The sequence below is a fragment of the Cyanistes caeruleus genome, chromosome 2 (assembly GCF_971803275.1).
Source record: "Cyanistes caeruleus chromosome 2, bCyaCae1.hap1.1, whole genome shotgun sequence".
Lineage (NCBI taxonomy): Eukaryota > Metazoa > Chordata > Aves > Passeriformes > Paridae > Cyanistes > Cyanistes caeruleus.
The window spans coordinates 32,922,265-32,948,675 of record NC_141702.1 but is presented as its reverse complement, the minus strand read 5'-3'; the positions used below and the strand labels follow the sequence as shown (position 1 = coordinate 32,948,675).

Below are 26,411 nucleotides of genomic sequence, written 5' to 3'. Positions count from 1 at the left end.
GCTGAGTGATCCTCAGCTACTTGGGTAAAGATTCATCAGACCAGGCCTAAAAGGTATTCAGACTTAGTCAAATAAGTTTTGAAGGCTACAAAAGGAAATAGCTATTTAAAGATGGCTTTCCTTGCTTATGGTGGAAGCTCGAAATTTCTTCATTTTGGAAATAAGTAACCAATGAATACCTTAAACTATTATCAAGCAAAATAAGACTAAGCAAGCAAGGCCTCCAGATGTAATCCAAGTACTTGGAAAGAAACAGTATAATTAATTTGCCAACAGAAGAGTTAACTTTGGATGATCAATCATGAAAAGAAAATTGCCAAATTATCACAGTATAAGTGAAAATAGAACCCAAGAGCCAAATTCCCTCGAATCAGAAGAACCAACTAACTTTCATCCCAGAGACCTGAAAGAGCTGGAATATACAGCATGAAGTCTACCAACAAACACTTTTATAGCTGTGAAATTAGAAGTCACTGAAAACATTAGTTCTAGCACTTGTTTAAAAACAAAAATCCATTTTAAATACAGCCATGGCTTCAAAATATATTTTGAGAGTAATATCACTTATTTATATAAAAATAATATAAAATAGTAAAAACACAACCTAAATCTCCCCTTACATAAAATTAACTCAATAAGTGAAGAGTAAACAAAAGAGAAGCAGTTTATTAATATTTCACCAAAGCATTTGGTAACAGACACATAGGAAATTAACCATAGATGTCACTAGTACAGCTCCTTAGGAATGAATCATTTTCAGGACAGATTTTATTTACCTTATTCATTTATGATGTTAAGTCAGAACATGGTGATGAAAACTACTCCAAAGCTAGAAGTCAATACACTAGAGAGGACAATACTAAAAAGATCCTGTTCACACTCAGGACATGACTGACAAAAACAAACTGAAAAATACATATTGAAAGTTACATGTTTAAGGACTACATTTTTGTTACAGATTTAGAACTCAGGAGTAGAAATTAAGATCTGAATTTATTGTCTGCTCAAAAGATGACTAGCATACTATGCAGAAAAGTCCTAAAAAATCTAACAATGTAGCGAACTAACAATTGTTAGCCCTATTGCAAAATCGCTGCTAGAAACTCAACTGGAATACTTAATGATTCTTTCTTTCAACCCTCTGAAAAGAAAATGAATGAAACAGATGCCAAAAGAGCCCCAGATATTGTTAACATTTCTCTGATACTTTGCTTTGTTTAGACTAACAAAACAAAGACTAAAGAGAGTACAACTGTTTTAGGATATAAATGGGATGGTGAAAGACAGATAAATTAAATATACAAGTTAGTCAATAAGAAATTCAGGATGGAAATGAAAAAGAGAAAAAGAAAGCTTCTAACTATGAGAGTAGATATTCTTTTGATGGAATGCAGAGAATCAATATTAATATCTTCAATGTATACCCTCAAAAGAGTGGACAAAAGATACAACCATCCAATAGTGTCCCCAAACCCCAACAAGCATTGCCTAAGTACCAATGACCATAATCCTCCCCCTGAATAACCAAATTTGTACAAAGTCCCTTGGGCTTGGGCAATCCAAACTACAACTGCCACTTAAGAAAAACACAAAATAAAAAGCCAGAAACCTTCCACAAAGTTTAATAAGAGGGTTGTTTTCAACGTCACTCTTTCCAAAGATCAAACCCTACCCTTTCTCAGCTTTTAAGATATTGTCTTTCATCCTGTAATATGGAGAAAATATGCTTAGATATGGGACATTTGAAAATGCATCTGAAATATCAGTTCATTTTAACTTCTTTATTTCTGTTTTAAGGGCCAGGGTTATTAAAAAACACCAGCAATCTTGAAACATTATGAACAGCATCAACATAAAGCTTTGCAAAAAATACTAAAGGAACAACACTTTTTCCATAAATTAATAATATTCAAAAGATAGTGTCTAAAACACTTTTCTGTGCACGAAACACTAGTGGATTGTTCCATCAGTTCCACAGAATTAATGTGCCTTTAACTGAGATGACAGATCTTAGTGGTATCAACCTATTTTAGCATTTTACCCAAGGAAAAGTGAAAGAAAATGAAAACCCAACACAAAGATCAGAGGTGGGAACAAAAAAATTATATTACCTGGAGAAACTAAATAAAATTTTGACCTACTAACTTATTGATAAGACTAGCCATCAGTCTTGGTAGCTGGTATGAATCAGAAAGCTTTAATCACCAGAGTGGACCACTAAACCTCATCCCTTGGTATAGTATATAATGAGATTGACCTACAAGATCAGCGGAAATTAGCTAGACCTGGAATCAGTATTTTAATAATCTAATTCCACCTTCATACAGTAATAAACTACTTTAGTTTTTAAATAAGTTTTAGCAAACATTTGATTCAATAAGCTGACAAAAGACTTTGTTGATTGCTTTTGTCTGTAATCAGGAAATACTTTCAAGTTGAGAAAAGGACCTCAAACACCATAAAGCTCATACGAAGACAAGAATATATCCCATTCCTCAAATATAATGAAATAAAGTGTGAATAACACAAAGTTTTTCACTTAAGAGAAGAACAAGTAGGAGAAATGGCTTTGGCCTTCCTGTAGATGAGTAATATCTGAAGCTTTAGGACACCAAAATCATTCAGAGACAACAGTTTAAACAGCAGATAAACAATGAATATATGTCCTTAGAATACAAATACTCATTCTGCTTAAATCTTCTACATTAATCTGCCATGAGTCACTGCTCAATGAACTGGATACCAGCTAACCCAGAAGTACAAGTTCACAGACAAAAATTTATTCAGGAAAAAATGGAGAACCTGACAAACAGTCTCTTGACCTGAGATGACCAGATGCTGCCACTCCCTCTTCTCTAATGAAGTTATCCACCTAAGCACTAGGGATCTTCACCTCAAGGGATGCCACAGCCTCAGGCAGAAAGCCTGCCTTAAAGTTCTCAGGAAATCACCAAGTAGTTGAGCTTGGCAAGGACCTCCAGAGGGTCATCTGCTCCAATGCCCTTGACCAAGCACAGCCATCCACATACAGTTGTCTGGAACCATGCGCAGACAAAATCTGAGTACCTCCAAGAATGGACACTCCGCAAACTCTCTGGGCAATCTGTGCTTCCTCATGTTCAGACAGAACCTCTGGTGTTTCAGTTTGTGCCCACTGCCCACCATTGTCCTTCATTTGAGTTAATTCAGTAACACACTTAAGGGAGATGCAGAGATTTTAAAAAATAGGAAGCAAAGTACTACTCATTAAGTGTTAGTTTTTAGGTTCTGTACTACACTGGACACAAAACTGTGTAAAGTATGTTTATAGTGCAAAAAACAGACAAATACAAAATGCTATGTCTACTAAAGATTGCTTCAATAATGGCTATAAATTCTCAAACACTTAACATAGTTTAGGTTTTCTAAAATTTTTCAATTAGCATATTCAGATATTTTGTTGTGGATTGACATCTACTCTTCCCCCTGCCTGCACCCAGACTCATAGCAAGTCAAGTCCTTTACAAAAAAAAAAAAAAAATTCATCTTCATAAAATAAGAGTTACTATACCTTTATTCCTGGACAGTGAGCAAAAAAGGCTTCTGGACTCTGAGAGTGATATAATGCACCATGACCCACACAGCCCCAGGGTGCTCTAATGGTGAGGTTTCCACAATTGAACAGATCTCCAGAGCGGTAACGATATTTTGCTGCTTCATTAACAATCTGGGAAGATTTATATACAAAAGTAACATTCAGTCCAACACCTCTAGTTATGCATCGAGACAGTTCAATACATGCAATGTAATTACATCATCTGTTCCATTCATGGGATTCAGAAGATGAAATTATAAGCAAAGGAATACTGTAAAAGACAAACATTTTCCAAGGCAAATAAACCAATAATTTATTGTGTTCAAGTTACATGTCTAAGCTTCAGGGGTAGCCCTATAACCTAGTTGTTTCCTCATTCTGTACTGTCAATCAGCCCAGTCCAGATCTGTACTTTGTCCTGTGGACACATGGCCAGCTGCAGCTGTATGCAGAAATGAGACCGTGTTCAGAAGACACAGGCTGTTGAATTTATGGCTGCTGAAGCCAACACAGCCACAAAATCAAAAAATAAAACAAACAGACATTTGCTTCAAACCAGATCTTTAATTTCCATTATTTAATAGGCCTTCAAATAAGCCTTGGTACAGTTTACTGTTTACAGTACAGTACTAGCACTGTTTGTAATTTACGCCTGTTTACCTAAAGCATGCATAAATATTAGTAATACAGCTGTGGTTATATTTGCACAAATGACATAATCAAACCAAGTACTAATGCTAACAGAAGAGTAATTTAAACAGTTGTAAGATTTCTTTTAACCACTCTCAAATTTATTAGTACTAACCTGATCAAATGCTGGAAAAATGTAATCTGCAAACTGAATTTCTGCAATGGCTGTAGCACCTGTAACAGCAATTCCAATACCAAAGCCAACAATTCCTTGTTCACATAAAGGGGTGTTGAAAACTCTGTCTTTACCTATATAAAAAAAAAACAAAAAACAAAAAACACACAGTTCCTTTAATACAACCAGCTCTAAGTAGAAAATATTGTCCCAGAAATATTTTACTTATAAACAAGTCATGTGCAATTAAGCACATGACTCTTTAGATGGGCCTTTTTAGGTGCAGCAGTAATAACCATCCATTACAGGTACAGATAATTTAACTTGCAACACCGAGGAAGAAAAGGAGAAACTCAACAAAAGCTAAGAACAGTTTCTGTAACTTAAAACATTCTTAACACTTGAAGAAATATTTGTTCTGACACATTCACACTTAAACATGCACACCCTCATGCTTATATAGGAGTAAATAATACTTACAAGCATACTTGAGAGTTTACTATAAATGTTGTTTCTTCCAATTTCTTTCAGGCACTGACAAGTAAATGTCCCTACTCAAAGGCAGACAGATGTCCAGGAGCACCTGTACAAAAGCATACTGCCTCTTGTCCACACTCCCCATCAGCAGCGCCTATTCTCACCACTCTCCTCTCCCAAAGTAAGGCCACATTTATATAATCTGCTCTGTCTCCAAAGAACTGAAGCTGCTGCTACAAACCCAAAACATTTGATTTCATTTCTTCCCTATGGGAGTACAAAAGTCCTGAGATGTTTCTGTGCCACAGCAATTTCAGATCCCAAATACACATCAATCTAATAGATGGTTGCACACAAAATTGTTCAGTGCATAAAATTAAAAACAAGAAGGAGTGGAAGGGAGATGAAACACCACTACAATATCCTCTATAAGACATATTTACAATATTTGCCAGCAGTACTTTTCTGCCAAGGGAGTACAGCAGAAAAATCTCAAGTCTGCTATTAAATCTTCCCTTTAGAACACTGGATAGACAGTAGGTTTCTACAGGAATCCATCACGCATGAAAATGCCAAGACTTCAAACTGGATGGAAAAAATGTGCACAGTGCACACCAGTGGCTATGAAATAAATTAAACAATAACAAAATAACCATGAAACAACTAACCAAAAAACCAGACTAAACTAATAAGTGGGAAAGCTGCTACTAGGAGGACTTCTAATTTCAGCAAGTTTAACTATAAAAAGGAAAGCTAATAAAAGTTTTCAGAAAGGGATGATTAGGGAAAAACCTCTGTCCAAGGCTGTACTTGCAATATACTAAAGGGAGGTATGATTTACAACTCCTTAAAGGACACATCTTTCATTTTCACACATCACCCAGCATACCAGTGTCAGCCCTTGTATCCTGTCCATATGCATGTGTGTATGTATATATACCAGTGAATATGCTTTTGGCTCTCCCTCTGCCTGCCTCTTTTTTTCTCCCCTCTACCAGGAGCATTCATTTAGAGCAAAAAGTAAAAAAATAAATGCCATCAAATCATATTACAATGTTGGTGGTGTCAGTGAGGCTATACCAGCCAAAACCAAGTCCAAAGAGCTGCCACGAGTGCATGAAACACCATGATTTCTCATACAAGACAATGGAAACAAAGAGAATCCAAGATTATTTTTTCCCCTAGAGGGACTCTTTACTGTGTAAATTGTTCTCATTCCTGAAGGAGCTGTAATCTCAGTTCCTATATTGCATGCTCCAGTGCACTCTCTCCACTGACAGACATCATGGCCGAAAAAAGAGGAAATAAACTTCCTGTGCAAATGTGTAGCTGGCTCAGGCCTTACCACCACGACTGTGAAGGTGCAGAAGCTCTGTACCCATATCCATCTGTAGCACCATAAACACTTGGCCAACACTTCCTTGCCTCCCTTTTATTTATCTAGCATATCATGAATTAGCCATCTTGATTCCCTTCTCTTTCACTGGCACAATTTTTATTTAAAACAGATCTTATTTTAATCAACTAAAAATGGATTAACATTATGAAGATGTATGGCAATGTTGGTAATTTTCTTTGCTACTTTCTACTTTCCTGCTTCTAATAAGTCCATTGGCAGATCACTGTTTTTCACTTCAGCTGCTTACAGGATATTTTGATCTAAGACTTATAGCTTATTCTTAATTAACTTAACCTTATTCTTTATTAACAGATTTTCCAGAGTACACTGAAATAGCCTAATATACAGGTTCCATAAATAAATAACTGTCATGGGGTAGCTTTAAAACCACGACAATAACCCTCACACAAAAACTGAAATGTATTTGAACAATCCTGTAAAATGAACTTTTAACCAATAATTGGTACAAACGTTAAAATTTCAGTTCTTTAATATCCATTTAGGGTCATGAATTAATTTAAAAGCATGTTAGCTCCACCACACTAGTATGTAACTACAATTCAAAATCTAAAATACATCCTAATAAAACTTGCTGAAATACTACTGAGATATCAAATGACAGGCATCATACTGCTATCAATGGATGATAATTAAATAAATGAAGCAAAAATCAATTAAAGCAAAAGTGAAATATAATGAGACAGCTGTAATGTGAGGAGTGTGAAGAACCTAATTTGGAGTTCCAGAACTAAAGGTACAATTCTGAAGCACCACGACTTAAAACAGAAAAGAGTGAGCTAGAGAACTCAATGATGACGTTTATTACTCAGGAATGGTTTTGACTGTAGCATTAAAATAATAATACTGACGTCTCAAAACCAAATCCTAAAGCACTTTACTATATATTAGATTGGAAAACAACATCAGGTAGAGTTTTGAGGGGTAGGGCTTTCTTTTTAAAATCTAGCCCCTTATGACAAAAAGACATGTGCATTGTTAGGATAAAAAAATTTATTAATTTCCCCAAACATTAAAAATTGTATGGTGTTGCTTTAACCTTCTTTGATACAGTATGAAAATCATTATTAAAAGTAACACAAAATATTTAAATATTTAGTATTTAAATGCATTGAGCCTATGTATTTTTATCTATTTTATTTCACATTTTCTTATTTTTCACTTTTTTTCAAAATGTGAAAAGAAAGTCCATTTTGATAAACAGTAATTCACATGACCCTCCGCAAACCACGTAAGTCAGATTTCAGCTGAAATCTGACTGCAGCAGAGAAAAAACACACAGATACTTAGTGTTTCCATATTTCACTTCCTTACCAACAAAGAAACACTTCCTAAAATGTGTTGTTTTTCTACAATTTGTGTATCAGCCACAAAGGTCGCAACCAACTAACACCAACTCAAGGAGCTGATTTGTCAGTCCAGGTGGAAGTGGCACCTGTACATCTTCTGAAGACAGGTGCTGTCAGCCTCTGCAGGAAGTCATTACACTGCTGTGCATTTCAATTAACCTGCCTGGCTTTATAAACACCCCTGGTTTCAGCCATCTGAACAGGTCAGTGCCCTTTGCCAGCTACTGAGGGAAGCGATACGGCAAACTGGGAGGGTTATGTGAAAAAAAAAAGGATGATTCTTCTCATCTCTCCATGCCAGTAACTCAGGAGGAAGACTAGATGCATGTTAAGGAAATGGAAAAACACTCCTGAAGTCTTCTCTAAAAAGGAAAACCTGAAATTATGAACAAACTTTAAAGACAAAAGCAGTACTTGGATCAATTTTACTTAAATAAAAAAGGAGTGATCTTTGTCATTTTCAGAACAAAGAGTACCCCACTGATGTTCAAATTACCACTGACCCTTTGTGTAAGAGACAACAGCTTTAAGGCAGTCTCACAGTCATCTTCTTGCTCGCCAGGACTAAAGAGTTTCATAGCAACCTAACAGAACATGTTTACAGACATTTGTAGTCAATTATTGTGCATTAATGTTTTGGCTGCTTCATCTTTATTTGTTCCAATCCATCAGGAAAAAAGTATTTCAGATTTCAGTAACTGCAACGAGTCATGTTCCTGTCTTAATTTAACTTCAAAAATGAGCTATTCAAACAATATTAAATCTCCTATAATGTTAACACACCACCCAATGCTCCAACTCTGAGTAATTTCATATCACTCTGCATGAGTCCACCCTGGACTGTTTGGGTGGTTTAAGAAGTACTGCTGGTTATTTAGCCAAAGAAAAACTGTGCTTTGTTTTCAAAATACTTCTGTGTCACTGGTGTTCAAAAAATGTGTAATGCATCTTAAAAGATGTTGGTACTGAGCAGAATTAACAATATACATGGACAACATTTTATTTGTCCCAATGATCTCACCGACTTCCATTTAAGACATCCATTAGAAGTCAAATAGAAAAGTCTGAGAAGCTGAATATATTAGAGTTCAACTGAAGCAGTCAGACTGCACATGAAGAAAAGACTGGAAAGAAAAGGAAGCCCCAGCAGATGAGCTTTTTTACCACTCATGAGGGACTCTGTGTAGAAAATTCAAAAATTAGTTACTGATTTATCACCAGTCCTGCCTTTTAAGACCCTTTTTAACATTAAAACATCTAGGATTTTTCACAGATGTAGTTCTACATCAGTTTACTAATTTTATTTCTTAACACAATTAACACAATCTATTCAACATTTAAGCTTTCTTGGTACCACCATCCCTTTTAAGCCCCATTTTACAACTACAAGACACTTGTAGTCTTCCATTTCTCTGATATTATACAAGAGGGCAGGCCAAACAGCAAGTAAATTTGGTAAACTTATACTCAGCTCTTTTAGAGTTCCAAGGTTAACAAAAAGTAATTCTACTAACTTATTAGTTCGAATCATTTTGTTCTACCATTTTTTATACTGATCACCTAGTCAGAGTTTTTCAGCTTTTAAAAAATGGGCCCTGTTGCTCTAAAGGGAATACCAGTAATACATTAACTTTACAGCTGAATATAGACATTTCAAACCTACTTCTCCAAAGCAGAGCTTCAGGTTCACTGACACAGAGACACTTTAACGCTCAGTCTTGAAACCTTGCATACTAACATGCTCTGTTGTTTAAAAAGCTGCTTTTCCCAGAACTATCCATGCTAAAATACATTATTTCACATAACTGATGAAAAGTGATTATGTAAAACGAAAACGATTTCATACTCAAGTAGCTTTTAACTTCTGAAGACGACTTTTACCTATTGTGCACATAATAACAACTGACAAATTTAGTTATACTTCTCTCCTGCTCTTCCCCAGCCATGTATCCTGCAAAAGCCAAGAACATTTGTGTGTGCCCAAACATTCGTAACAGGCTTCAAGGACCCAGCCATGCCTCTGGCATAATTCAGCCAACCCCAGAGCTGAGTGACCAGGTCTCAGCCCTCAGTAACGTCAGTGTAAAGTCTCAAGTCAAGTGCAGCCAGCTGGGTCTGTTAATAGCAGAAATACATGTATCCACACACACTGTGTATATACTGCCTATGCCTTCAAAAAAATTCCAGTGTTTAGTTAAAGTTGATTATTTAATAACTAAATACATGGCATTCCCATTACATTTTCCATATATATTCCAAAAAGATACATTATGGCAGTAAGATACAAAAGTTAGTAAAAAAAAAAACATACTGCTGAAATCTGTGAGCAACTGACAACAGGGTCAGAAATGAGATTTGCATGCTCTAAACTAAATTAGCTTCTTCCTATTCTGCTGCTGCAAAATCCACTATCATGCTCTACCCTACAACAAAGGAGCTGACTTCTTATTCAAGTTTTAGACAAGTTTTTAAACAGAAGTTTTAAAGATCAAATTACAGGTAAGTCTTTCTTACTTGGGTTCACTTGTTCATAGGAGTCTTAATTATGCCTTAAAAAAGAAAATCCCACCAAAAAAATGCATCCTTCTGAACCACCTGTCACCACTGTGCTCCCCAAAGCAAAGGACACCTGCTCTGCCTGCCAACTGGTAAGAACAGGAATTTTTCTCAGGTTTATCATATATGTCACTGACATAACCAACACTTTAGAGAATCACTTCAAGTGAGCTGGAAATCAGGAACAGCTGAGGGGTATATTTTCCTTTTAAGTCTCCCCCAGTTACTAAATCATACATTTGAAGAAACACAATGTTTGAACTAGTAGTTTCAGCTCAATGTGTTCTCAACAAGTCATTCTTTGACCCAAGATGATGCATTTTTCTTCTAAGAGCTTATTAGATCACAACTACACTTTCAACTCCTCTCCCCCAAGATTCCCTCAGGAGAAAAGCATATTTATTGCATTTTCATTTAACCTTCACTCTCAAAGACTACAAATAATGTACTGGAGAACTGCTGAAGTACAAAGAAAAGGTCCTACCATGGACAGAGAGTAATCTCCTCCATTACCCAGAAATTCTTACAACCTGCACAATTACCAGATTTCAGGTTTGGAAGGAAAAGTTTCTAACAAAACTTAGTAAATTCTAAAAGTTCATAGCATGAATATAATATTAAGAGTGTCCTTGTCAGGCTTACAAATTTTTAGATTAGAAAGGACCCAGAAAAACTCCATAAACACCTCTGCTTTCCTGAAGCAAAGAGTAAAGATCTCATTTTTAGCCCTCTCCCCCAGTTCAGATTTCCTGTCATTTGTGACAAACTAGCAGCCACTAAAAGCTAAAGAAAAAACTAAAAATATTAAAATATATTATGTAATTCTCTCCCTTTCTCAGGGAAGAAGTGGGATGAGTTGGGGGAAGTTAATGTAAAGCTTCAGCTTTAGCTTTGAATGCTGGTAACCCTGCAAGGCATTTAATCCTCCCACAGTGGAAGAGCAGCTAAGCAGTAGTATGAACAGAGGGAAGAGCAGATTCTTTTCAGGTACACAGTGTCAAGTGAAAGAATGATTCAAAAAAGTAAATTAATTATATTAAAGAAAAAATTCTCACTATGACAGTAGTTATATGCTGGAATAAGCTGTTCCAAGAGGTTGTAGAACCTCCTGCATTGGACATGTTCAAAATTCACCTGGACAAGACCACAGGCAACCTAAACCCAACTCCATGTTGAGTACTGGTTTGAAACAGATGACTTTCAAGGTCTTCTCCTTACAGCCCTCCATGGTTTATTAACAGCCCCGAGCAGGGGTACATGCCGACTGCCAAACTTTTTCTGCCTGTCCTTTTTACCTGTCCTGCTGATGGAAGCATTTCCTGACATCGACAAAATAGTACTGATTCAGATCCACACTCTTAGGAAAACATTTAAAAAGCAGCTCACATCTCAGATTTCCTCATGAGAATTTCTTTTTACTTTTCTAAGGGACTCTTGGAGGAAGAGGAGGTGAAAGAGTAGTTTTGATCTAATGAGCTCTTGGAAGGAAAATGCATAATCTTGAGTAAGAGAATGACTTACTGAGAACACTTTGAGCTGGAACTGCTAGTTCAAACATTTATGCAGGCTGCCCACTTCTCACTGAAATCCTCCTCATCATCTGGCTCATATACCCAGTTGCAGCCTAAATAAAAAAAGAGCAATGTCTAACTGGACAAAGCATTCAAATACTCCTCCAGCTATGATTAATAACATTCCTTTGTCAACTACAAAAAAATTTGCTGTTTGAGAAGCACACTTGCAGAAAAGCAAAACTGACATACAGTTTGACATGAGAAGGTATGCCAGATGACAGTGCTTACTTGTAAAAATGTGCCCCAAAACTGACATCTACCAAATACCTGTATGTGGGTATAAGCAGAGGACAACACACCAGCCTAAACTACAAGGCTTAGGTCAGTTCCGTGCATTTTCACATCATCTGCAACATGACATGAAATGACAGCAATCCAACAGGAAACACAGAACAGTTGTCAAAGCGAAGGATCACAACCTGTTAATGAAAATTCTGCTGTAATGTGCTCCACACACCATCTGGATGACAAATCAAGGAGTAGGTAAGAATGTCAAATACAAGTTACCCTCTCTCACATTCCTCAATATCAATACAAACATAGTAGTGTAGATGTATTTTATAGTAAATGTGAATGCTGGATCTACCCGGAATTGTGAAGCAAGTATTCTCAGCACAAGAGCAAGGATCTTATGCTGCTGTAGAGTACTGAGGAGCAAAGAGCTCAGTGACCAGTAACCTGCAGTAATGAAAACCATCTTAAAAATCTCACTGGCAACCATGCCTGTCCCCTTACAATGCAAAGTATGTACATGAGAAAAATTAATAAATTAGTGCATACTTGGTGCTTCCATCTAAGTGTGAAAAACCTGTGCCAGGTTTTGAGGATTTAATGTTTCTGCAAAATAAAAAGAGATATTTTATAATAAATATTTAAAGTATCATATTATATATATAAAATAAAATAATAAAAATAATTAATAATAAAATATTGTACTTTTATTATAAATGACTAGCATGTTACATCAACCTGGTCACTGGAAGACAGCTCTGAATCAAGTCAAAGTAAGATTAACCCACACCTCAAAGTGCTTCTGCTGAAAATCTTCTCAGACAATTCCCAGATTTGGATATTTGTCCTGATTTTTTACACCCTTTTAGGCTTCAAGCAAATTACTTCCAAGAAACCTCTGAGAGTTTTATTCCCTGTAATAAAGTCTGTAGTACCTTCTTAAATTGAAATTACCACCCTCTTACCATCAAACTCAGAGCAGAAAAAACAGTGCACATATTAAATTAACCCCACTTGAAGAGTGGGATAAATAAAGATACAAATGGGACAGAGGGAATCACAGGACTAACCAAAGAAATTGAGAATCACTTAATTCCACCAAAGGAATTGCAAAAGCATAAAGAGATATGTCTAAAAGAAGGTACACAAAATGTGCTTGCAGACCTGATATTATTAATACAGACTGCAAAGACTAGTTATGCTCATTTAGGGTCTTTAATACAAAGTTTCATCCTCCTTGACATGATATTACCAAAATATTGTTTTTACATGTTTCACTGCAAGTACTTTCTGAAGTGGAAAATTCCATTTTTATGAAGTTCAGCAGCACATACTTTTTTACCAGCAATGTATCTTGAAATATCTTAAAAATGTGAGAACAGCTTTCTTAAGCTCTGCACTGAGTATCAAGTTCTACATCAAAAAATGCATTCCTTATCTTTCCCTCTAACACATTTACAATTTACAACATAGGAAAAGAAACATAATAAATATTAGTAAGCCCCAAGTAAACAATACACAGTTTTCACACCAGGCACACTATCAGAACAATTAAAAAGAAAAAATAAGGAAAACAAAACTAAAATAAAAGCTACTTAGCTCTGACAGACACTGATTTTTATCATTATCCCACAGATAGAAAAGGTGTAAGAAGTACCTACTACATTTTACCAATTTTCCAAATACCTTTTCTTCTTTTTCTAACTGTAAATCTTCAAAAAAGGATTGGCTATTTAAGATGAAAATGAACAAAATGTACTATTGTGTAATGAGTCCGGAACACGTTCTCCAGATGTTACTGTTCAAAGACATTTATATAAATCAGAACAAATCCAGGTCTTGCCAAACTGTTCTGGAAGAACCAGGCAAGCAAGCTGCAGAATTCTCCACTTAAATCTATCCACAAAGAAATGACAATAACCAAACCACAGGCTATTTAGGTTTTACTCAATTTATACACAAGTAGTCATTCTGAATTCTGAATAAAATATTCCACCCTTTACTTATGTCCATGATGTCAAAAATTCTGAACTCCTTCCTTCAACCACATGGAATGTTTTAGGAAAAACCAGGACCTCTGCTAAAGAAGCACCATGTTTCTCCGGCAAGCTTGCAGTCTGCTTTCCAAGCATCCAGATAACATTTTTCTATCTACTTATACAGTAAAGCCCTAACACTTATGCTACTTTAGGCTGAGTTTTTCCTCCTCCTCATAATAGCATATGGTTATGTTCTAAAAGAATGTAAAAGACACCATGATTATAGATAAAAAATTCCACATAAAAACTTCAGTGTCCTCCCACCTGTTGAATTAAGGCCCAACTACTAGCAGCTTTCAGGAGACAGAACACCCTGCCTTAATATATTGCATTACAGCCCATCCAAATTGTGTTCTTGTATTTCTTACCTTTGCACTGTAACATTTTGGACCACAAGAACAACCAGAACAACCCAGAATCTCTGCTGACAGATCTCTGTTCCCTTACTAGTAACATTAAGCACAGTGTACACAACAAAAAATGTCCTGAAATCGTTGACAAAAATATTTACAATATAAACATTTTTAAAGTATTGGATGTATTTTGGAGGCTAACTATCAGAATATTTTTTAAAACAACTCTATACTATATATACCTCTAGTAGCTCAGCTTCTAAAGGTTCTCCCATCATTCCATACTACTAAAAGCCATGAGGACATTAAGCAGTTTTTGCAAACACATCCAAACTTCAGCCAACAACCTTCACCAAACACCATCTCAACATGGGGACAACTCTGTTGCCTCACTCATGTTTTCCTCCATTGGCTTTTCACTTGAAACACAGAACTTGCTTTCAGGAGTTTTCTACAGCTGAAGCTCATAGAATAATATTGTGCTCAAGTAAATACTTATCTTCAAAGAATGAGTACTATTTTTTCAGAAAAGCTGGTATCCCTTGGGCATGGCTAGGTACAGCCATCTCCTGGCCAAATAAACAAAGATTCATTAATTAGTTTACTGGACTATAAATAAACGATTCATTCACTGAGAATGAAGTGTTCCCTGGAAACTCACACAGGTGTTTACACCTTAGGCATAAGATCTACAGAATAACAACCAGGGATTACAGTGGATCAAGTGTTATAAATAAACATTGCTGCAAGACAAGCTAGCATTATCATGGGATGTAACAGAGAGCTGTAAGCAACCAGTAATAAGTAATGTTTACTTAGTAAAACATGAGAGTAAAGTACCCAGTTTTGGATGCCCTACATCCTCCAGCTGCAGCAACCAGAGTTAAGAGAAAACTGATCAATAAAGAAAAGCTTCAAACCATAACAATAATCCTGCACTCGGACCATGTGTGTAGGAAAGCCAGAGAAACTTCACCACTGAAGGCTAAAAACAGCCTTTTCCAGCTGATCTGTCCCGAAACATACCCTGTGCTTCAGAGAAAAAATTTTCTATGGCAGACAATAAGGAAAGGAAAACAAATATGGAAGTGATAAATAAAATAATTTTTAAAGTATCCAGCTGTTTGCTAATGGGGCTAGGTCATCCTGACATAAGAAACATAAGGATATTATTTTCTTTCACAGCTACAACTGTGGTTTGATATGTAGTTCAGTCACTTGCTTTTTGATGTGTTTGAAATTTGCCACAGGGGATATTTCTGACTCAACTCTCTCTATTCTAACAGGATTCAATACAAGTGTTACCTCCTCTCCTGATGTTCCTGTTTTTCCTGTGATTTATCAATTTGCAAGAAAATATCCTGAACTGACTGGATAGACAAATTACTGTTTACAATCTGCTACCCATTTATTTTACACTTTTTTTTTAAATATGGTTTGGATGAAAATAATCCTAGCAACTGTATTTACACTTCTAGTTGCATCAAAATAGTAACAATAGTAATAAAGCACAGGAAGCATTATATATAAAACAATCCTATACGTTCGAAAATATTAAGGAAAAAAGATAATTAAATTTCAAGTTACTTGTGCATACTCCTTCTACTCTACATGATAAAACTGTAAAATGAGTAAAGAGAAAACAAAATTAAGCTGCATATTACACATTTACTACTCTCTGCATGTATTAATGTCTCTAGCCACGTGAGTGACTCAGAATTACCTAAAAGGAAATGATCTGACATTGATTTTGTTCTGTCCTAGGTACGTATAGAAGTGACACACAGTTGTTCTCACTGAGTTTCATTTCATCAAGTGTCCACCCAGCAAAAAAGCAATTAGTGGCTGAGCAGCAGTAATTAGAAAAAAACCTGGGGACTAATTCAGGCCACAAACTGACAGCCAACACTGCATTGCTAATAAAGGCAGCAAATATCACTCTAGAACATTTCAGCAATGTTACACAGAAACCTTGGGAAAAGCACTTTGTTCTAATTGACTGTGCTTGAGGGTACCACCAGCTGCTGCGGGCAGTACATCTCTGTGTGCACTGACAAACAAAAGGAGTGGAACAGCAATAACAGAAACCAAACAGAACAGACTAAAAATAAAAAGCCATGAGTCAAAAACCCTCCAATCAGTGATAGGACATTAATCCAGAAAGGAAGAAACCTATCTTCCTCTTGTTCACTCTGTGATCACACAGAGGATCCCAAGCAGTGACAAATAAATCACATAAGCAAAAGACAAATTCATCCAAAACATTTCAAAAGAACAACTGCTGAAAAAAGCATTTCTGCTATATTGCCACAAAGATCAGCTTTGGTATCTCAGTCAATTCTTTGTGGAGTAAACTCAGAACACCCTAGAGAGCATTAGGCCAAGTCTCTTATACCCTGAGCAAGCATTTGCTTCTGGTAGGAGATACCACAGTGACATCCTCCTGGAATTCAGAGAATCTTTGAAATAAAAACTTCCATTCAAAGTATGCACACTCTACCTGCATTTGCAAATAGATGAAAGGGAATTAAATGGCATTATTCAGGAATTCTCTAATGAAAAGTAGAAGACTCATTTACACTACTCTTTCAGTCAAAAAAAAAATTTCAATAGCTCAGAAACTTAGAAAACAATCTATTCAGGCCTGCAGACACTGGGAATCTAACTTACAGTCACCTAGACTCCCTTGATGGTAAACAGGACATTCCATGACAAGGAACTGCAGGCTGCTGCACAAAAGGGAATTAAGCGGAACCTCAAAAAGTTTGCAAACTTCATCTGTAAAGGTGAACATATAAACCCAAAAAAAAGTCAGCCTCTACCCAAGCACTGCTATGAAAAGACCTGCCAAACTCACCTTTCTTCTGTTGGACTCTGAGTTCTGAGCAAGGACTGGTCCTTTTCCACATTCTCAATATATCGAAATATTGAGCTCTAAAGTAGTCAGAAAGCTCTTGATCCTTACCCTTGCTGAGGACAATCTTGTGACGTGGCAGCAGGTGCACATTAGATTTTCCCTTCAAATGCAGGCCAGAATGGCATGACAGACAAATCACTACAGAGGCCAAATCACCAGAGGCACTTACAGATAAGGAAGCCCTCAAGCTATAGGTGTTTGGAGGATGGCAGAAAGAACATTCAAACTATTTTATATATATATATATTTCCCTGTTTATGTAATTTTCATTTCTTGACCACAGTAGGATAGAGAGGTGGGTTTTTTTTGAGTTACACAAAAAAAAAACTGCTCTAGCATTCTTTTCAGTGACATTCCTTGTTAATCACTATTTCTGCTATTCTTGTTTCTCAGTCTTCATTTCTGTCCACTTTCTCCATTTTTACCATGTTTTTTCCTCCCATTTCTTTACCTACTATCATCTAATTCCCTCCTCTAATCTCCTCTATATTTCTGTGATATGGATGATATGAACTTTACATGTTGCAACTTTATTTTACACTTCAGCCAGAGCAACAGGACATGCATTCCCACTCCAAGATCGTTGTTTCAAATCCATTTGCAGATTCAAAGACAAATGGATAGCATTTTCTCAGAAGAACTGGAATAATAATGTACTTCCCTTTAAAAAAAAAAATAAAAATTAAAAAATGTTTACACACATTACCTAGGCTATAAAAATAAAATAGGCAGTTTTCATCACATTGTTCTGAGGACAGGAAACACCTCCAGAGAGCAGGACTATGGAACAGCAGGCATTCCTTATTTTGATAAAGATACTCCAGAGTTTAGAGGATGTAACTTCTGCAAAATGGTGACAATCAAAAACCTGTCAGAGGGCGATGAGGAAGGATGTAAGAAATAAAACACTAATATGCCTTCCCATGTACCAGAGCAGAGGGAAGGAACAAAGGAAAAAAACTGTACAACACTCATTTCCCTTACCTGAAAGGAGCACTTTGCATAAATATTTCAGAAAGTCTACTCATTTTCAGAATCATACAGCAACAGACTTTTAAACATTCAATTCAATGCCAGAAAACTGGAATAATGTATTTCAGACCTTTACATAAGGTGTATAGGAACAAACATACTATCTTTAGTCATACTATCATGGAAATGAAACTTCTACACACTGACTTATTTGCATACAATTTCTTAATTGAGTATTTTTAAACAAAACTCCTGGTAGCATGCTAAAAATTCATCTGATCAAAAGGTTGTATTTATTTCATTTATTTCCTTAAAAAGTTGATGAGCTTTCCTTCACTTACTAGTACATGCCTCTGGCTGTGTTTATACAACATAACACTGCACTGGGAAAAAAAAAAAAAAAAAAAAAAAAGAAGAAGCAGCTTTTATATTTAATGACCATTTTATTCTAAAAGCAAACTTCTTTTCTGCCTCTCCAGAGAGAGTTCAGTAACATTCTGGACAGCAACCAACATCTCTATAATACTACTATTGAGTATTAATATATTAAATTCTTCCTACTATAATATTAGATGATATTTAGACCTTGACCTCTATAAAAGTGCTCAAAAATGAACTATCAAATTGTATCAAAAGAACAACTTACAGGCATAGACTGCCACCTAGTGATTTTAATTATCTACAAGGAAAAAGAAATTAAATAAATGAAACAAAAATCAGCCTCTCTCTTCCAGGATAGGAGAAAAAAACCCCATTCATTCCTTCATACATTATATCAAATATGAGGTTGAGAAACAACCTCATATTGTATTACTTGAATCCCCTATTATAATTTGACAGTAAATTTATGGGGAAAGAGTCAGTAAGTGTATGTAATCTTCCTCATAAGATTCATCAGGTTGGTTGGTTGTCACTTCCATCTGGAAATTCTCCTTATTTTACCCAGTCTAGCCTTTTCATAAAACAAGCATTCCCTCTAGAATTTATTTAATCTCTGAGACCACACTGATAGGCAGGCACATGTTTCCTACTGAATTTCACTATCAGTGAAGAAAGAAGCTGAGTTACCCATGTCCTCTTATCTGCCTTACAAAATTCAATTTCCATTCTGTAAGTGAATCCTAAATTCAGGACATTATCTTCACACACTCTTTCTGTTCAAACTTGTATTTCAGATATTGTCTTTCATTTAATTATGGGAACCTCAGCAGCATCATAAAGAACTTTTATTTTTCCTGTGTATTGGGTTTGTATGGCCAGGTTTTGATAGAAGGGGAAGGAGCTAAAGGGGTGGTTTCTGTGAGAAGCTGCCAGAAACCTCCCCTATGTCCAACAGAGCCAATGTCAGAGGCCTTCAGGACAGACCCACCTCTGGCCCAGGACAAGCCCATCAATAATGCTCTGGAATAATATGTTTAAGAAGGAAACCAAAAAAATTAAAAATAAAAATAGCACAGGCACAGGCTGGTGCAGCCCATGATGAAGTACCTGTGACCCTATACCCACAGAGGTCGCAGAGATCCACATGCAGCCCCAGAAGGAACCATGTCAGAGCAGGTAGATGTCCAAAAAAAAGAGGTTGTAATCCCATGGGAAGCCTGAATTGCAGCAGGCTCATGGCAGGACCTGTGGCCCTGTGGAGAGAAGAGCTCATACTGGAGTAGCTCTGCTGGCAGAGTTTGTGACCTCATGTGGGACCCATGCTGAAGCAGCCTGTTCCTGAAGGACTGCACCTTGTGGAAAGGGCCCACACTGGAGCAGTTCATGAAGAACTGCAGCCCAAGGGAAGGAATCATGCTGGAGAAGTTTATGGAGAACTGTCTCCCATGGGAGGGACTCCACACTGCAGCAGGGAAAGTACTCCCTCTCCATGAGGAAGAAGCAGTGGCAGAGACAACAAGTGACAAACTGACCATAGCTCCAATTCTTAGTCTCCCTGTGCCACTGGCGGGGAGGAGGAGGCAGAGAAACAGGAATGAAGTTAATCCCAGAAAGGAGGGAGGGGTAGGAGGGAACCTGGTTTTAAGATGTGTTTTATTTCTCATTATTCTACTCTTATTTTGATTGGTAATAAATTCAATGGATTTCTATAAGTCTGTTTTGCCCATGGCAGTAATCAGTTTGTGACCGCTCCATATCCTTGTATCAACTCATGAGCCTCTCGTTACATTTTCTCTCCCACATCCACTTTAGGGGAGTGATAAAGCAGCTTTGGTGGGTACTGGACTCCAGCCAGGGTCAAACCACCACATCAAGTCATGCCTTCTCCACCTCCTTCTCTCTCAATCACTATCAACACCTTCTGTTCACTTGTCACCTAGACCTAAACACCAGAAGCTGTAAAACAACCTTTTTATTAATGTAGGAAAACAGCAAAAAGTTTTTAAAAATTTTCCTTCTCTTCTTGCTGACACACTTTCACAAGCATAATCTTTTCAATGGTCTGAATTAAAGTGAAGAGACACCTTCCTACCTTGTTAATCTCATCTTATTAGCACTTTATATACCTACCCATTTTACTTGACAATCACCTGAAACAATTAAGATTTTCCTCATAAAATCTAACCTCTTATTTACCCTGAAGAAGTCAGTACTCTTTTTGAGTAAATGGCAGTACTAGTTTCATTAGTTCTTGTTTAATGTTCATATAAGTACTTCCCCAATTCTCATGTTCCCTCTCATGCTTTAAAGGAGTTCTTTCTAAATGTTCCTGAAGTCACATCATAGCTTCCTCAAAAATCTCATGAAAAATCTTCATTATCATACCCATGAAATAAACCTGATTCTAGCTAGGCTGCTAACGTGTTGTGACTGCTGGTTATCATCCTGATTTGCACAGTTAGTGTAAACAGTGCTTTGCACTCCCTCAACAGACCCCCTGTGCTCTGTCAGGGCCGTCACAGAGTCTTTGACCAGCACTGGCATGTTGGAATACACTACCAATAAAATGCTACTACAAAGATTAAATAATCTCTTTCCTTTGTTCCAATAGTATATGACTGTCTTACATCAAAAAAAAAAAAACAAAAACCATCAAATGACCCTCAAAGCACCACCTAACAATATAAAGTTTGTCTCTTCTGTCTTTTAAACTGGAGATGCTCACTAAAACCCAAGAAGGTTGCTTATGCAACCATCTGCTGCTGCTATTACTTATTTCCCAAACAACATCTTCTGTTGCCTATGTTTCCAGTCTCAGAGGCCTGGTTTTCATATGGAGTCTCGTACACACAGTCAATATATCACACCGGTTACAGAACTGTAACTCAGTCTCAACAAGCAGCACTAAAGATCATGGCTAGCAGAAGTTCTATCCAAATTATTTAAACATTCACATGTAAACTAGAGAGCAAGAGAACATCCACAAAATAATTGAAGCAGAGAAGCAAGACTGCAAAATATGGTTGTGTTTCTGAAACTTCTTAGAAGTATAGTCTTTATCCTCTCCCTTTTTTTGGTTTATTCACAAAAAAGGTGGATCTTTGTTCCTCAAGATGGCTGTAACACATCTTTGTTACCATTAAATAGATTTAACACTTGCAGCAAAAGGTCCAGGTCATTTCTGTACCTTGACGAAAGTAAGATGCTGAAACTAAATATCTTCTAACTCTTATTCCTCCTAATAACCCAGTAGGAAATAGTAACTGCAGTGGGGGAGTTGCAATTGCCAAATTAAAAGCTGTATCATAGTACTGTCTCCACAACCAGCTTCCAAGACCTGTAAAATGCTCCACACTAATCAGCCTGCCATACATGAAACATTGATTTTACGGTTTTTTAGCATTGCAGTAACGGTTCTTCTCACAGCAAAATAAGTAAAAAAAAAAAAAAAAAAAAAAAGCAGAGATGTTAATATGAATCTGATGTCAGATTTCTAAATTAACTTACCATACTTGTCTCGCAAGCCAACTGTACATCTGAAGACTCCACCAAAGGCCACGTCTTCACCAAATACAACTGAAAATAAGAACAGGGGAGGCTAACATTACTCCAATGTTAACATTACTACATCTTACACCTTTAAACAATCACATTTCGAAGGCTTTTATATGAGACACTAACAAAAGTAACTCCTAGCATTTCATTTAAACTTCAAGATTTATCTAGATCTAAATATTTCTCACGCACAGCCTGACTATAACAAATGAAGAACCAAGATTAATGAGAAATCAGAACACCAACACATCTGTCTCAAAACAGAATTCATGAAACTGATTCTGTTAGGCTTTCATTAGCTATCAATTTTTTTGAAATACCCTATAATAACAGTGTCTAAAACTAAGTGAGTAAAATTCCAAAAAGCAATTACATTCAGTCACTAAACAGTCACTGAAATTAAGCCTTCTGCTTCATTTATAACCATTTGCATTCTTCATCCACAGTTTTCAATAAATATAGTGTTTTAAAAAAAATCACATTGACATTTTTTCCAAAATATCAATCTAATATGAAATGTCAAGCCTTCTCCAAAGATACTTTCCAGACCCCTGAAGAGTGACTTCAAAGGAACTCCTTTACAGAAAAGATGGCTATTTAATAACTAGGACAGTTCTCAGTATTTAACACTACTATTCTTGCAGTGAATAAAGTTTTATCACTAAAAGTATTTGCCTTGTAAAATTAGCTTCATACCAACTAATCTGTTCAGGCTTTTTTCTTTGCATTTAGGGAATGGTTATGTCTAACTTTTCTTAAAACAGTTATCTGTTTCACAGAAACAAGTATTTCCCATTTCAATTTTTAAGCATGTAAGATGTGCAGCAATATCACCAATAGATGCTTGTATGAACCAGGATCAGTTCTGATTATTCCCCAATTCTTCAATATTCTCCATATTCTAAAGGACACAAAATAAAAAGTTAACCTTCTTGCCTTTCAAATACTATTCTTAATTAAATAAAATAAATTTCTGATTGAAATCACAAAAAGGGATTAGCATACTTGTGCTAATCACATCAATGACACCACTTAAAGAAATACAACTTCTATAAAGATGTAAAAAGAATGTACTCATGGAGTGTATGACCGAACTATGTCCCTAGATCACTTCTCTGATTTTTAACAATAATTTGGGTGGGATTTTATGTACTTAAAATCATTTTAAGTCCTTTCTATTACCATATGGCTCTTTACTTTTGAGCCAGCTGGCATCTACATAAAGTATTCCCATTTAATCCTGGTATACACAAAGTTGAATGGATTTACTCATTCAGTTCAGCCACTGAAATATATTTTCCTGGAGAGATTCTAATTCTCATCAACATAAGTATGAGGATTTCCACACTTATTTGCTCAATTCCCATACAACTAAAAACATATGAAGGACACGTTTTCTATTGCAAAAAGTCCTAATTAAGTCAGTAAGTGGAGTGATTCTGAGAACTCACATCTGGACTGTGGAACTCCAACATGGTCCTGCAAAGGGCTCTACAAAGACTAAGCCCTGCAAAGTTGAGGAGCAAGACTGGAACCTTAGTTCTCTAAAGGCACAAGACTGTATATAAAAGGGTAGGTTCCTTCTGGCTGGACTAACATTCTACTTGCTTTCATATGGTTGATTCTAGAGAAATGGCAATGAAATCTGTTCTTGGCCCTAATTTACCCTCAGTTGCCTAAGTTCAATCTAATCAAGGTGCATATAAAACAGCTGAGATTGAGAGGGAATGTATACATGCATAGTACTGGACAGACAACATGGAATTTGTCCCAAAAGATTAGACAATTAGTCAGACTTTAGGCTGAGCAGTGATCCAAGCAGTGCCAAAAAGGGCTACTAACATACTAAAAAGAAAACCCAAAATTACACAAGATGATGCAGCCTTTGAAGCTGTGTTCATGGGAAGCATCTCTCAGATATCTGGCCATCATGCCCTTGTTTGGACAACAGAAGCAAAAGACCTCTTGTTATGTATAAGAATTAAAAGTGGAGTAAATAGTTTTGTGCAATAGTTCAGAATAAGCCTTTTATATCTCGCCATAATGAAGTAGCATCTTCCAAGTTATGGGTTATCCAGACTGCAGAAGTCTAGCAAATCTAACACTGCCTATGCACAATAATGGACAGAAATCAATAAAGCTATAAATGAATTTTCGAGGGCAGGGAAGAAAGCAGAATGTATAGAGCGATGAATATATGGTCTCTAAAAGAAATAACAGTTTTAGGGAACAGAAAGTTTAAGAAATTTAAAAGTAATGCTTATATTTTTACAACTCCTACTAGTGGGACTCAAGCTGCCCTCAAGGACAGTTCTCATCAGTTATACTTTAAGCATATTAAATAATGTATCTTCTGTCCTCACTTTCAAGTGAAATACACAGAGCTAATACAGAAGATACAACTGCTTCTTAGACCATATAATCTATTAGTAATCCGTTAAAGCAACACATTTTTAAGATTTGAGATCAAAGTGTAGAAATAACTTATTAGTAAATTTTAAAGGCCATAAGAAATACATTAAATATTGTACACAGATAGGCAATTCAAACCACAATTTATATAAAACAAAACACACCAACAAGTATAAGGTACCTGCAGTTGGATCTTTGGCTAAAGCATTGTCCAAGGCACTTGTTATGGATTGGAAGAGATTCATCTTCTGAGTTTGCCCTGTGTGAATGCAATGATTCCGCAATTTAATTTGGTTCAAAACACAAAGTACATTAGGAAACACTGGTGCAAAACATGTCTAAAAACTAAAAAACTTAACCACCAAAAACAAGATCCCAGTTAGGAATACCCAAGATTCATTTACTGAATAAACTTAAATTATGGGATGGATGAGATTGAGCATTGTATACTTGGCCTACCAGGACAATAATTCTACTTCCAATTATTTTTTTCAAAAACTTATGCTCTTGCCTAGAGCAAATGCAGCTTTGCAATGCTCAGTCAAACACTGGGAACAATGCCTTCCTTTTTAAAGGCAGAAACCAATGCATTATTGTTTTGAGGACTGGGATCCCCTCACCCTCCTGCTAAAATTCAGTGAAGCTTACTTTATCATTCTTAAATCACATTTTTTTTAAGCTCCAGCCTCTCCCATTATCAGACATCTATGATTATCAGACATCTTCTACACCACTGGCCTGCCCTCTGCACTGCCACTGAACAGACACTTTATTAAGTGTCTGAATCATCAAGTCCATACTTCAAAGAAATAAACTTGGTGCTGAAGTAAAGCAAGCTGTTTAATTCAAACCAAGGCTACCAAAGTTCCCTACTTCATTCCAGCACTGCAGGGAAAAATAAGGAGGCCTGAAAGCAAAGATGGGCCAAAACAAATCCCTAGTCCTCACTACTATGACCAATTCAGATTCTTCAAGCAAATAAAAGAACTCTTAAAAGAAACCAAGTAAGAAATTGCTTGGCTTACATTTGGTAGCTCTTTAACTGGCAAAACCTCTTATGTCATGACTAGAAGCTACAGTCCAGGAGAATGCTACCTACTAACACATACAGCATGTAAAATTAAATAAATGAATAAGATAGTTAGATGAAGATGACACACAAACAGGTGTTAGAATTCAGAAAGGAGAACTACATTCTTTTTCCAGTAGTTACGGTACTGCTCAACAAATGCTCAGCTTCCCTTTCTTCTAAATAGCTAATTAATGTTAGTATCTTTCATTAAAGACCCATGTTACACCACACTTGATTAGCTGAGTAGCTGCATTCTTACACATTCCTGTGCTTGGTAATTTCACTTGTTATACCTTACATAGCCCTTTAAGGATAGGAAAATATATATAAAAAAAAATAATAAAAAAAAAAGGGAATTGTTTAAGTTATACAAAAGCCCTAATGAACAAAAGTTACAAATTGAAGAGAAGGAAAGCAGGGGAACAACAGCTGTTTCTCTCTTTCCCTAGTCATCCACATTAGTACTTAAGTTATCTTCTCTAGAAGATAACATCCTTCCAGTATTTGATATAAATAAATGGTTATTACTTAAGCTACCATCAGAAATTCCTCACCATGATAGTTCTAACCTGCTTCTCTTCCTTATAACACAGGCCTTTCTATCAGCCCCACAGAGGAAAGGTGGAAATAATTATGCCTTTTAGATCTGAACTGTGAAGTTGGAAAACCAGTATCTCAACAATATCAATATCAGTATTGCCATAATTTTATTTCACTTCCACTACTT

At 36.2% G+C, this 26,411-nt stretch overlaps 1 protein-coding gene across 1 annotated transcript in view; it reads right to left on the bottom strand.

Moving 5' to 3' along the window:
• The window catches only part of BCKDHB (branched chain keto acid dehydrogenase E1 subunit beta), a 107,210-nt gene that overhangs the window by 79,672 nt on the left and 1,127 nt on the right, over positions 1-26,411 (bottom strand). The window contains exons 2-5 of the mRNA XM_086876375.1: positions 24,794-24,871; positions 22,153-22,221; positions 4,380-4,513; positions 3,551-3,706 (exon numbers count right to left, since the gene is read on the bottom strand). Of these exons, the coding sequence (XP_086732501.1) occupies positions 3,551-3,706; positions 4,380-4,513; positions 22,153-22,221; positions 24,794-24,871 (437 nt within the window). The remainder of the gene's footprint in view (positions 1-3,550; positions 3,707-4,379; positions 4,514-22,152; positions 22,222-24,793; positions 24,872-26,411) is intronic.